This window comes from Agelaius phoeniceus, chromosome 13 (assembly GCF_051311805.1).
Source record: "Agelaius phoeniceus isolate bAgePho1 chromosome 13, bAgePho1.hap1, whole genome shotgun sequence".
Taxonomy (NCBI): Eukaryota; Metazoa; Chordata; class Aves; order Passeriformes; family Icteridae; genus Agelaius; species Agelaius phoeniceus.
In genome coordinates, this window is record NC_135277.1 from 5,554,415 (window position 1) to 5,567,308 (window position 12,894).

The 12,894-nt window shown below is 39.6% G+C and overlaps 1 protein-coding gene across 3 annotated transcripts in view; it reads right to left on the reverse strand.

Annotated features, from left to right (window-relative positions):
• Positions 1-12,894, reverse strand: part of MCTP2 (multiple C2 and transmembrane domain containing 2) — a 125,070-nt gene that overhangs the window by 34,566 nt on the left and 77,610 nt on the right. For all 3 annotated transcript variants that reach the window (XM_077185422.1, XM_054641957.2, XM_077185423.1), the window contains 2 exons: positions 12,481-12,555; positions 11,592-11,711 (listed from right to left, as the gene is read on the reverse strand). In XM_077185422.1, the coding sequence (XP_077041537.1) occupies positions 11,592-11,711; positions 12,481-12,555 (195 nt within the window). The remainder of the gene's footprint in view (positions 1-11,591; positions 11,712-12,480; positions 12,556-12,894) is intronic.

A 12,894-nucleotide genomic window follows, 5' to 3' on the forward strand; every position in this document is an offset into this window, starting at 1 on the left:
CTGTTTATTTCCCAGCTTTGGAATATAAATCTATTTTTTGAAAAAAAAAAAAAAAAGCTTAGATTAGTTTTTTATTCATAGAAACAGTTATCTGATAATAATTTCAAAATACTTCATTTCTTAACCCCTGCAGAGGGACTTAAGGGAAAGGGAATTAGGAAGACAGGTCTAGTTTATTAAGGAAATTGAAATATATCATTGCAAATAATTTTCCCAAATGTGTACATGGAAGTATCTGGGGAAGTTTTCTTAACTGCTGGAACAAGTCATCATCTCATTCCTGATGGGCATGTTCAGTTAAAAAAAAAAAAAAAAGCTAATATCTCTGTATCAATTATGCATTTCCCATTTAATATTCTAAACATTTTAAGAAAATTTGCTTAGTGCAAAATTTTTAATGGAATTAGGCTGTCTTGCCATCATGTTCTGACAGAAGCCACATCTCCTATGGCCAATACATAATGGGAGGATAAAAGCAGCTCACTGGATTCCCACCCACTGCTAAAAAATGGGTGCTGCACTCTCCCTAAGCACTTGGAGTTCTCCCCCCCATGCAATGCATTTGAGGCACCCTTATGGCTAAAAAATATTTAGATGAGGCTATTAATGCTTTTCATTAGCAGCAGGGTTTTATTTTACTCTTGTAGACCTACAAAAAGTGCCTTTTTGTGGAGTACCTGCATTACAAAAAGGTTTGGCTGCTGCTGAAATGGGTATCTCAAATTTGCCAAGCCAAGTGCATCACAAATGACAAAAAGGTCACATATACCCAGTATATTTAAAAACAAGCAAGCCTTCAAAGTCAAAGTGTAATGCAGTTATTTCTAATCTGAACAAACAATAGAATGCACCTAATGAAAGCTGACAATTGGCTTTGATACAGAGATGTGCTGCTCTTCTCTTCCATTAAAAGATGAAAGCTGAAGGGAAGTACAGAAGACAGCGACTTCTCCCAAAACAAAAGTAGAAAGTTCTGAACCTGAGCAAGCAAAGTAGTTAAAGGCTGCTTTAGTGAAGACTTTTGCTCACCTTTGGCACTCATCTCTCAGTAAACATGCTGACTTTACATGGGTAATGCTAAAGGTAAAATAAATCAGCATATTAGACTGGTACAAAACACTACATGTTTTACATATTTATTAACACTTCTCAAAATCACAGCATTACGGTTAAAAAAGAAAAAAAGAAAACACACAGATAAACACCAAAAGAAACCTGCTAAGCTTGACTACAGAGTGGATGCCACAATTAAGAATAAGAGATTTAATTTTCATGAAGTTGTGGGGGAAGAGATCAAAACTCTATTGATGTTATTGGTAGCTGTGCAAACCTTTACTGTGGAAGCAGTCAAATTTATACATAATTAATAGCAAAGATTTTTTTTTTTTTTAATCAGATTTCTGGGATTTTGCAGTCATCCCACTGCTCCACATTTATTTTCAACTGAATATTAAAAAAAAAAATAAATGTAAGGGACATACCCTGATTTAAGGTATTTTTACTATTACTGCTATCCTCAAACAACCCAAGAACTTTCTGGTTACTTAAGAATTACCTCAAAGTTAAAGCACATCTTAGTTGCTAATAAAGAAAAGTAAAGCTAAATGAGAACAAGCTTTTAAAAAAAGTGTGTTTGTTCTGCAGCTTCTCTACTAATCTCTTTTTATTTCAGAACTTGTAAAGGATCCAACTCTTTCTTATTTAAAAGAAAAAAAGAAAAAAAAAACCCGACAAGCAAACGCCTTAAGAGAAATCCCTCAAGGTGTATCTGTCTCCATCATAAAACCAAATGTTGCATTACCTTCAAATAGGAAATTTCTTCCAGTTGTCACGATTTCTGCAACTAGTGTTACATTAGCACTGAGAGAAAGGGTGAATTAAATTAAAAATAAAATAGTTCAAGCAAGAGAAAGAAAACCTGCCAGAAAAATCTGACAAAAGCCTGAATGCCAGAGCTGGCTCATTCCTGAGGGTCCATCGCCATCTACAGGCTTTTCCTCCTCTCAGAAAACCTGATCATTCTATTCACACAGCATTTTTGCCCAAAACGAGGATGCAGATTTTTTTAAACTGATGTTAAATAACACAGGTTTGCTGAAGCTAATGGAGTTGCAGTGATTCAATCCACCTACAGGTGTGTCTCTACTTATTCCTTCGTTTTGGAAGAATCAAAACTTCCCCTACGCTTCAGGGGAAAGCAGTGTTGCTCTAAACTTACATTTGTGTTAAAAAGAAAATCTACCTTTTTAAAACTAAAAGGAAAAGAAAAAAACCCACTGAAAGGGGTGTTCCACCAACGAGATGGGCAATAATAGTCAATGTCTACAATTTTCCTGTAAAACTGAGTGCTTTAAAGTACTTTCTAAGAGGTGTCAGGTCAAAGTAATGTGAATAATGAAACAAACCCAAGCAGATGCTGACTGAAAGAAAATCAATACACCTGTGGCTCTGGGGGGAAAAAAGAGAACACTAAGTAGAAGAATTTTTAATTTTAATGGAATTTTCACTTCCTTATATATACCTTTTTCATCCTACATGCCATGGGTTTCCTGTCTTTTTTGTTTGTTTGTTTGGGCTGAGCCTTATGTTTTTCCCATACAGCTTGCAGAGTCTAAAGCCATGCCAACTTTGGGAATTTTACAAAATAAGCTTCTCAAATTCTGGTATTTCCAATAGTGGTGGGTAAGTAGCTTCTGTCTCACACTCCTGTTTAATGAGTCTCACACAGATGCAACATTCATTCAACTCAGAATACTAATTTCATCTTTGTTTATGCAATTTCTAGTCTGTGAATAAAGTGAACTTTCAGAAAAAGCACCAGGCAAATTGGGAAAATGAAAATTACTGAATCCTGACATAGAAAATCATCTCTTTAGGATCAGATAAAGTGGCAAATTATTGCAGATAAATTTCTCCTGGTTTTCAACCTGCCACTCAATTCAGAAGAATTACAAGTCAGAATCTTGTGATAAAAATCAAAAATTCAGAAGATGACCACGAGTTTTAATCTGAAGTCTCTCTAAAGAGAGAATTTTAGTTCCTCTAAAGAGAGTTTCATTTAAGACTGCAAAAATAAATACAGCACAAGAGGAAAACAGCTTTCAGGTAGTGGGCATGTCAGCCTCGTCCAATTTTTTTGTAGCAAATTCCTAAAGTCAGAATGGAGGTTTGTAAGATAACCATAAAAATCATGAGCTAAATTCACCTTTGTAAGATAACCATAAAAATCATGAGCTAAATTCACCTTTGACACAATCCAAATTTTGCAATTTTGTTGGGAGTAAAGGAACCAGTGCTGCCTTGCTGGAGAGAGAGTTTCACTTTTTCTAAAACAGTTAAATAATAATCAAAGGTTAAAAAAAAATTAAATAATTAAATGCTAATGCATGATTACTCTCACAGTTGGGAGAACACAGAATATCTGCTAGTGAGGCAGGAGTGTTAGATACAGGAGTTCAGCAGTGTTAAATATACAAATAAACCCAGCAACAGGCAAGAGTATTATTTTACTGTGCTGAGCAAAGCAAAATAAATACAAGGCATGCAAAAATAAATAGGAAAAGTACAAAATAGCATAATATCAACAAAACCTTTTGCAAAACTTCAGGAATTTAAAAGACAAAAGGTGTTATATATGAAGGAAAAATAAAAAATAAAATTAAAAAAAAAATAAAAGGGCTTCATAAATCAAACAGTGAAAGTACAACACAGTATAGCAAACTCCAGCCAGACCACAAAGAGGGTTTGCTCTTCATAAACATCAGATCAGGCAGCTAAAATTATTACCAAACTCTCTTGTAACTGTCACCTGTGGTGGGTATAATTACAGGCTACTGCTGCAAGCACGCCCACGTCATATGGCAATAAAAGGACCTGCAGCTTGCCAAGAGCAGGCAGACAATGGAGAACACACACCACCTGACGAGAGCCCAAAAAGATCAGCCAGGGAGACTAATAAAAATGACAGCTTTGAAACAAATGACAAAGCTTCAACCACAAAAAAAAAAAAAAAAAAAAGGAAAAGAAAAAGAAAAAAAAAGGCGATATCAAATTAGCTGGAAATGCAAGCACTGAGCAGAGTTCTCCAACAGGTTGCAACTTGAGCACAAAGGGAGGAAGGAGGATTTTCGGATGCCTTTAGTTCAGGTTTTTGCTAGAAAGAGCCCTTTTTCATTTGCCTTTTTTTTTTTTTTTTTTTTTAATTAGATAAAATGTTCGCACATTTGACCTTGGCTTTGTGGGCTGCCATTAAATAGCCAAAGAGATGAAAACTACATTTCCAACCTGGCTTGGGAGACTGACAGACACAGGTATCTATTCAGCTATCTTAGCACCAGCACCTTCCAGGGATAAATCCACATGCTATAACAAAGCTGAATTTCTTTCTCCCTGCCTTAATTCTCGACTGGATGCCTGCATACACATTCCTGCTGACCAGCTGCACAGAGGCTTATCCTACATCAGGACCGTTCTTTTACCCAAATACTTGGACCACAGAGTTGAACACACACAGCCAAGGTATTAAAAGGCTTTATCATCAATTAAACCCAACAAAATGCAATTAAAGAGGAAGAGGCAGTGATTCAGGTCTCTCTCATTACCAGGGCTGAGGGAATCATTTCGATGTGATGCATTCAAGTTTTGAGTACATGACACAGAAAGCCTCAAAAATATCAGCACAGCATAATTTAAGAGGAAGATCCCCAACCCAAAATCAATGGAATTCCTATATAGGGTAAATGCCTTGTTAAGCACACGCAGAGGAAATGACTCCTCAGATGCAAAACATAGTTTTGCTTTTATTTTTATTTTGGAACATTTCACTGGTAAGAAGCAAATCCCCAAAACTTCTGAGCTGGAAACGTAAGGCCATCCATCTTTTTCAAAGTTAAAAGGGATATCTGTAGTGGTCTCTGCTCAGCTCCATCTCACCCCGACTCTAAAGCTTCAAACTCTGCTTTTCAAATCTTGTTTATTGTGTTGTCAAGGCTCAAAGTGGTTATTTCCCTATTAACTTTGTCCTTGTTTGTTCTTGCATTTTTGAAAGAGCTGGAAATAACATGTGTTTACTTTGCTGTGTGTCTCTCAGCATCGTCAATATCACTGTTGCTATTCCAGGAATTTTAACTGCTGCAGCAAAGCAAAGTCTGGGATCTCGAGCTTAAATTGTATTCCCCCGCAACCACGGAAGAATAATAGTGGAAATGTAAAAATTGCAGGGGGAGAGGATGAAACCATGCCCTGTAATTGTCTGGAGGAGCCTGTTTCCCATCTGAGCAGCCACTTGTGTCAGGTACCGTGCCCCTGACAGCTTTGGTCCAGCACCGCTGCGTTTGCACAGGCACAGCCACGAGCAGCCAGGGGGAAGCAGGATGGAAAGGTTTCCTCCTTCATTAGGAAAACACTTCTATTGGCATATAACAGCCTGAAATACAAACACACCTCTCCACTCCAGCCTTTCCACCAGAGCTGGAGACAACGATTTTAAAGAGGTGCCTTTGCCTGGGATTGGCAGAGGGGAAAAGGGGAAGAAATGTTGGGGGCTCTGAAGAATTACTTACTAGGTGAAATTCCTGAAACCTGCCTCTTGCTGCTCCTCCAGCACCAGCTCTAGCCTGAACATGAACGAATTTCTGTAGCAGGGATATTTTACAGCTCCCCTACTTAAATAGAAACTGCCTTCCTTCCTTCCTTTGCCGACTGCCTCTTTAAAACTGCAGCAAAACACAAGCTGCAAATGAGCTGAGAACAGCCCTTAGCAAAAGCTCTACAGTAAAGCGGATGTAAAGACCATCTCTTTTGCATTAATACTTTTTTCCTTCTTTTTTAAGTTTTTTCTTCTTCCAAGTTCCCTATTCAGTGTTTGAAGAATACTCATTCTTCTCTCTTTAGGATTACATCTATTCATTTTATTTAGCTTTTTAATGTGGAGACATTTTAATCTACCATTACTTTAATGCTGTTCCCGAATAGTTTGGGAACAATGATTTGTATTTCATCTTCAGCTGTGAGGATGAAAAAAAAGGGGGGGGAGAAAAAAGACTGTACCCTTCTCATCAGTTACACATGTAGTCAAGGAAGGGTGGTTTGTGTTTTGTATCAGGGAACTGCTTGTTCAAAATTAGCAGACAATCCACAAGGAAAATAAGAAATATTTTAGGGGAGCTCATGTGAAAGCACATCTTGCTTCCCCACCCTGTAGAAGAGTGAGTTATTACCACCTACTGGAAAATACTCAGTTAAATTAAACCTCTCTCCTCTGCTTGGTTGGCCAGAGGTGCAAGAGGGGTTTGATGACTCAAGTCTCTATCTTATTCCATAGCTGCTACTGGTCTCCCTTCTCCACAGATTTCTCATGTTGCCTGTGAAACTTTCATCCCAAGAATTTCCTCTTATTGATCTATAAGCCCCCTCCCATCAAGGAAAAAATACAATAAAATAAATCACTGTGTTGCAAAACAATGCAGGAGTTAAATTGGATGTTTTACCCATATATTGTTGTCATCTCCAGGGTTGAATTATGCTCAGTACAAACAGGGCTGGAACAATTTGTGCTTTGCTTGGGAAAGCCAAACCATAACATGCAGGAGACACTTGTCCACATACAGAATGAGAGATTTACCCCAAGTAAACTCCAGAAGGCTCAGATTTTGAGTTAACAAATATCTTTCCTGAGGGGATAAAGAACATTTCCCTCTTACTGATAAGCAATTAGCAATTTTAGAGGACACTGTCAACAAGCCAATGGCCTTTTGCCTGCAGTTCATCACTATAAATATAGCCCAGCTCAACAGGGATCAAAAATTGTTCATGTCTAATAAGATGATTGGTATCTTCTCTCTGAGATGAGTTTAGCTGGGCTCAGATCCAGCTGCTGTATCAGGAGCTGAAGTGGCAGAGTGCTCCATCACACACTCAGCAGAGATGCCCAGAAGTTCACAGGCTCTGTCCTCTCTCTCTGTCACTGCCCCAGACCTGAAGCAAACCAGCAGAACAGTGCACAGCCCTGCAGCCTCACCCAGCCAGCCCTGGGGCTGCTAAACCTCCCAAGCTCCCCCAGCCCAAGGGGCCAGTGCCCAAAACCAGCCATCCCCAAGCTCCCTCTGGGTTTAAAGAGCTTTGGAGATCTCCGTGGAGAGCAGTGACAAAATCCCACCTCTGCAGCAAGGGGCACAAAAGTTTACATTTGGGCTCTGCTCCCATACTCTTGCATCACCCAGATTTCTGGGAAGCCCAAAGTGCTCCAAAATGACCCCATGCCTGTCCTTTTCCCAGCTGCCCACCATTAAATAGCTGCAGGGAGCTTGACCAGAAGCCCCACATTTCCAACACATTATGCTGCATCACCACACACTCCTCCCAGTACTAAACCATCATAAAATAATTAGTAGACACAGTGCAATGTCACTGCAAAATAAATAAATGCTGCCTGTGCCTGCTGCATCCCTTGTCTGGCTGGCCCCTGCTGCCAGCAAGGGCTGAGCTGGAAACATCACTCCCACCTGTCCCCACCCTGGCAGCAGCCTGGATCAGCAAGAATCCTGAGCTTGATGGAGTGGGAAATGCTGCCAGTGCAAATGAAGGATTCTGGCATGGGTGAGTGTGCAGGGACCCTGAAGGAATCCAGAGCAGCACTGCCAGCCACACCAGAGGTGCTCTGGTGGCTGCTTTCCCATCGTTTGCCTGATCCTGTCAACGTCTCTTGCAACTATCATACAAATTTTAAATATATATATATATATGTGATAGTAAAAATTCCAGTCAATATATTCTTTTAATTTGCAGCAGCTTATATTTTTTAATGCAATTACTGTAATTTCATTAAATGGCATAATTACCATTAATGCAGAGAAAAGTGTCAATAGAAGGTGTAATTATGTTGTATAAAATCACAAGCACAATGTGCAATGATGCATAATTCCTCATGAAAATCATTGTGACTAAAATTAACTTTTAAATATTTTAAAAATACATATAATACAGTAAGAATGATTTGGTTATTACAGACTTCACCTCCACAACCAGCAAAGGGGGAGCAGAGCAGGCAGGGAGTGTTTGCATACAGAAGGAAGGCTCAAAAATTTGGTTTAAATGCACAACAGGAAGGTAAGAAGACAAGTTTTTGTATGCATGAGTGGGAAAAACAAACAGGTTATAATCAGACATAAAAGCTGAGGTGTGAGCAGACATTCCCCCAGGCACATTACAGGACACAACTCCAGTTTTTGGACACCAATAATGCTGTGTGGAAGTGATATCTCAATGGAGAAAAGGGTGGTGAGGAAGGAGTGAAGAGGACCAGGCTAAAACTACAACATTGAGACAGCAAACTGGTAGAAAATTGTCCAAGGTAGGATATGGAGTGTGTCAGGCACACGAGAAGGACCATACTAAACTATGTATACTGTACTATGTGTCTTTCACTTCAAAATAAAGACCTTTTTGTGAGGTATGTTTCAATCAAAACACAACACACTGGGTTCAATACAGAGATAACCATACCAGGATTAAACAGAAAGAGAAGTTTGAAGGTCTTTTTGGTCTTAGAAATCTACAAATCCCCCCAAACCGTGAACTGATGGAGAAGAATACACAAAGTAATTAGAGGTTTCTCTTGGAATATGAAAACTGCCAACTCTACAGGCAACATTTTTCACATGGGGGAATATTCCTGATATTCCCAGGCAGATACAACTATGTGTGGCCACTTTTCACACCAGACCAGTGAGGAGAGGTAAACTATGAAGAACCCATGAAATCCTGTGTGTGACCCTTTCCTCTGACCCAGGATGTTTTCTCTGGTTGTGTAACACCATTTCCACCAAACCCTTTATGCACAGGGCAAACATCACCAAAAGTGAAAATTTACTCTTCATCTCACCTCCCTTTCAACCCTCTTTTCTAAACCTCTAAGCTTGAAAAAAATCTGATTTTACATGTGCTTCAGCAGAGCCCAGTGTCCTCTGTGCCTATACAATTAACTCAGATGAAAAATCATCAGATTAAAAGCACAGAACGCTGATGAAAAATGTGATTACATTTTTATAGCACAAAAAAATTCATCTACTCACATGTTCTTGGACTGTCTCCTCTCACCATTACATCCTAATAAAGAAATTTAGCCTGGGATGATGAATCTTATAAATGAGGAAACAGAGTGAGAGCATTTTTCTCATTCACTTGTGTCCTGCCTGTGCTGTCCTCTGTTTCCTCCCCCTTCACCTGCCCCTCTTTTTCTCTTACACCCCCAAAAGCAGCTGATGTCCTTGTCACACACACGAGCTGTCTCACTAATGGGGAGGGAAGACTGAAAAAGGAAGGTGAAAGATTCCATGTCCTTGGCTATTGCTGTCCTCTGACAACCTCACAAATATTTTATCTGTCTGGCAGTGGGTTTTGTCTGATTGCTGAAAAAAACAAGGCTCTCATGATTACACTGCCTGCTTGTCCTCCTCCTCCTCCTCCTCCCTCACTTCATTCCCCCTTGGAAGAAGGGGCATGGGTTACCTGTAGAGGGAAACCAAGGGAAATACCAGATCAAAATGGTAATTGCCAGGGGCCTGAGGGACATCATCTGTAAGGTAAAATAATTTTTAAAAACCACATTTTCTATTTTGAGGGCCTAACTGGCATCAAAACTACCAATAAAGGGTTTCATGAACTCAGCTGAAAAATGGGTAGAGAAGCTTTGTGCATCCTCCTCACCTCATCTTTTAAACACCAGCACACGAGGAGTGGATTTTCCTCACAGACTGGGCAGGGAGGGATGCTGCACCTACTGTGCTGTGTGCGTATTTTCAATACTATGAACACTCATGCTGGAAATAGTGAGAGAGAGAGAGAGATATATAATTAGCATTTCATTTTTAGTGCCAGAGCTGAATTATCTCCATGTGAGAAAAATCAGATAGACTTAAATTTTGGGTTGTAGAAGAAGCCTGTGGTAATTATTCTTAGAGCTGAGTATTTTTATTCCTTTCCCATTACCCACTTCCTTTCAGGAAACCATGAGTATTATGGTATCCAGTAAAGATGCTATCAACCTGTAACTTGTAACCTGCTCATAACTCTTTTTCACTGGGAATAAATTCCTTTTTCTGTGGACCCATTTTCCCACCTTCTTACTTTTCTGCCTCTCCACCCCTTCCAAACTTTTCCTAGGTTTGGAAAACTGAACTTGACAGCTGTAACTTCGCAAGCACTTTGGTGAAAAAGAGCAATCCTTTTAAATATGTGCTTAGATTCCTGCTGTACAGTGATGGCAGGACATGGACACTGGGATTTTACCCTCTCCTTCCAGCCCCAGAATGAACAACCATCTGATCCCCTTGGACACAATCACAGAACTCCTTTGCACAGCCACTCTTACTTCAGTGAGGTACCAACCACTCTGCTCTCTAGCCATTAACTAAATATTATATATATATATATATATATATATATATATATATATATTTTCTGAATGAACTTCAAGAAACACAAGACAAAAAATTAGAGAGAAGAGACCCTCTTCGTCCTACCCACTCATCTGTGTGAGCCATCCCTCTGACCTACAGAGTGAAGACAGCTCCTCTGTCCTTGTTCTGAAGCTTCTTTCAATCAGGACTGGTCTACTTTACCTCTCTGTGACAAATACACTGAAGTTTTCCTTAAAAAAATCTTTTAAGTATGTTACAATTCACAGACAGTAAACACAGGAGAAAATCTTAGCGATTGAAGGATGTTGTATTGCTTAATAAACAATAAACTCAAAAACTTTCTTTCTGCATGCTGGACCACCACAAAATGATTTTTGCAACCTTTAATGACATGCCAAACATTTCAAGCATGAAGAAAATGTCACACCGCAGAATAAAGAGCAGGCAAAATCTTTTTGTGCTTGAGTGGATTATGAGAAAACTGCAAATGGGGTGTTTACTACCAAGAGGAAAAAGGAGAGAGATGAAAAGCAGGATAGGCAGGTGGAGAAGTTGGCTTTTGGTTTGCAGAGTAGAGTAGAACTCACTGACCAGCCTTGTCCTAGTTTTTTTTTCTTTCAAATAATGTATTATTACATTGTTTGAAAGAAAATGTCAGGAGACATAGTCAGGAGAATAAATTTGCAACAGGCAATGCCAACACAGGCAGAGCAGGAATTGATAACCTGCAGGGAAATGATGCCTCACTGCCATGGAAGATGGAAGGCACAAAACCCATCAACTCACTGAACCACTGAGATCAAAAGCATCACCCTACATCACCCTCTTGGTCACCACTTCCTGCCTTTCCTATCCCCCAGCTGCCATGTTTCAAATTAAAAATAATTCAAAATTCCAGAGTTGCCACACAGTTACAGCCTGTGCATGGCGGCATCACCCACCAGGGACATGGGCATCCCCAGAGCTCGGTGCAGGAGGTGAATATCTCTGCTCCCAGCCAGGAAAGGCTGCTCCTCAAGGTCTCATTCCCATCCCCACCAGGCCCAGTGTAGCCCAAGCTGCCCTGCAGCCACAAAACAGCAACAACAGCCAACGAGAAAGGGAGGAAGGCACGGGAACACTCCAGATCCTGGATCACTCAGCCCCATGCAATAAAAGAAGAAATCCACTTACCACAAATGCTATCAGGCTCTTCACCGTGGACTCCCAGAGAAAGCAGCTCCAAAGGAATTGTATTGTATTCCATATTGCCATGGTGATTTTTTTCACGCGATCAACATTTCTTGATAAGATCTGATAAATATTGAGTGGGAGGAGGGGAGGAGAAGAGGAGTTTAATCAAACACACTAATATTGCTTCAGAAAAAGGGATAATTTAGGCTACAAACGCATGCCAGGGCACATATTACAAATAAAGCCTCTATTTCAGACACATTCGCCAGCTCCTGTCTGCTTTCTGATTACACCCAAACCTTCCAGATTTTCCTCATCACTTACAAAAAAAAAAAAAAAAAAAGGCACAAACTGATGCCAAAACTAAATAAAACAGTTATACAAACCTACCTTTATCGTCATTCAATTCTTAAAATACATCAATGTCTCAGGGAAAGGGACAGAGAGAATGTAGTCTGCTGCTCTATTCTACATGTTTTGGACTTTTCCATAGAAATAAATAGGGATTTTTAGACTTATTATAAGGCCTCTCAATTTTAAAAAGAATAATGGCCATTGTTCTTAAATCCTATGGATTTTCTACATAAGGAATTTAGCCTTTCTTCACAAAGAAGGGAATAAGGCTCTCACTGAGCTTTAAGTGCTGCGAAGTGTGCAAAATCCACAGCTATCATTTTCCCCACTCTGAAGCACAAAGCAGAACTACTGATGCAAGCCAGATCAGAAAGCAATTTCATGTTAACACAAACAAACCTTTTAATATATACAGAAATACATTGAATTTACATGTGTTCAGCATTTTATGCATAAATAGGTTTTGTTCTTGCAATTGTGCTACAGCAATTCAAATCTTACAGATGCAAAAGCTTAGCCCAGACCCAATTTTCACCTTTTTAGAAAATTTGCGGTTCTCTTCAGTAAAGCGCTTTTCTCGGGGCTTGAATGTTCTAATACTTGCTTTTATCTAGAAAGAAAAAATTAATAAAAATAAGACCATGTAGTATTAAAGGGATTATTTCATTTTCATAGCACCAGCACTACTCAGGAAGATCAGGAATTTCAGCATCTCTCAATCTTTCCAGACTCTGTGTGACATAGGAGTTGCTTTTAATACATATTTGCATAAAATGAGGATGGTGAGGCACTGGCTCAGGTTGGCCAGAGATGGTGGATGCCTCATCCCTGGAAACATTCAGGTGGACAGGATTCAGATTAATCTGTGTAGGGGAAAGTGCCCCTGCCCATGGCAGGGTGGGGTGAATGAGAGGAGCTTTAGGCTCCCTTGGAAACCAAACCATTCTAT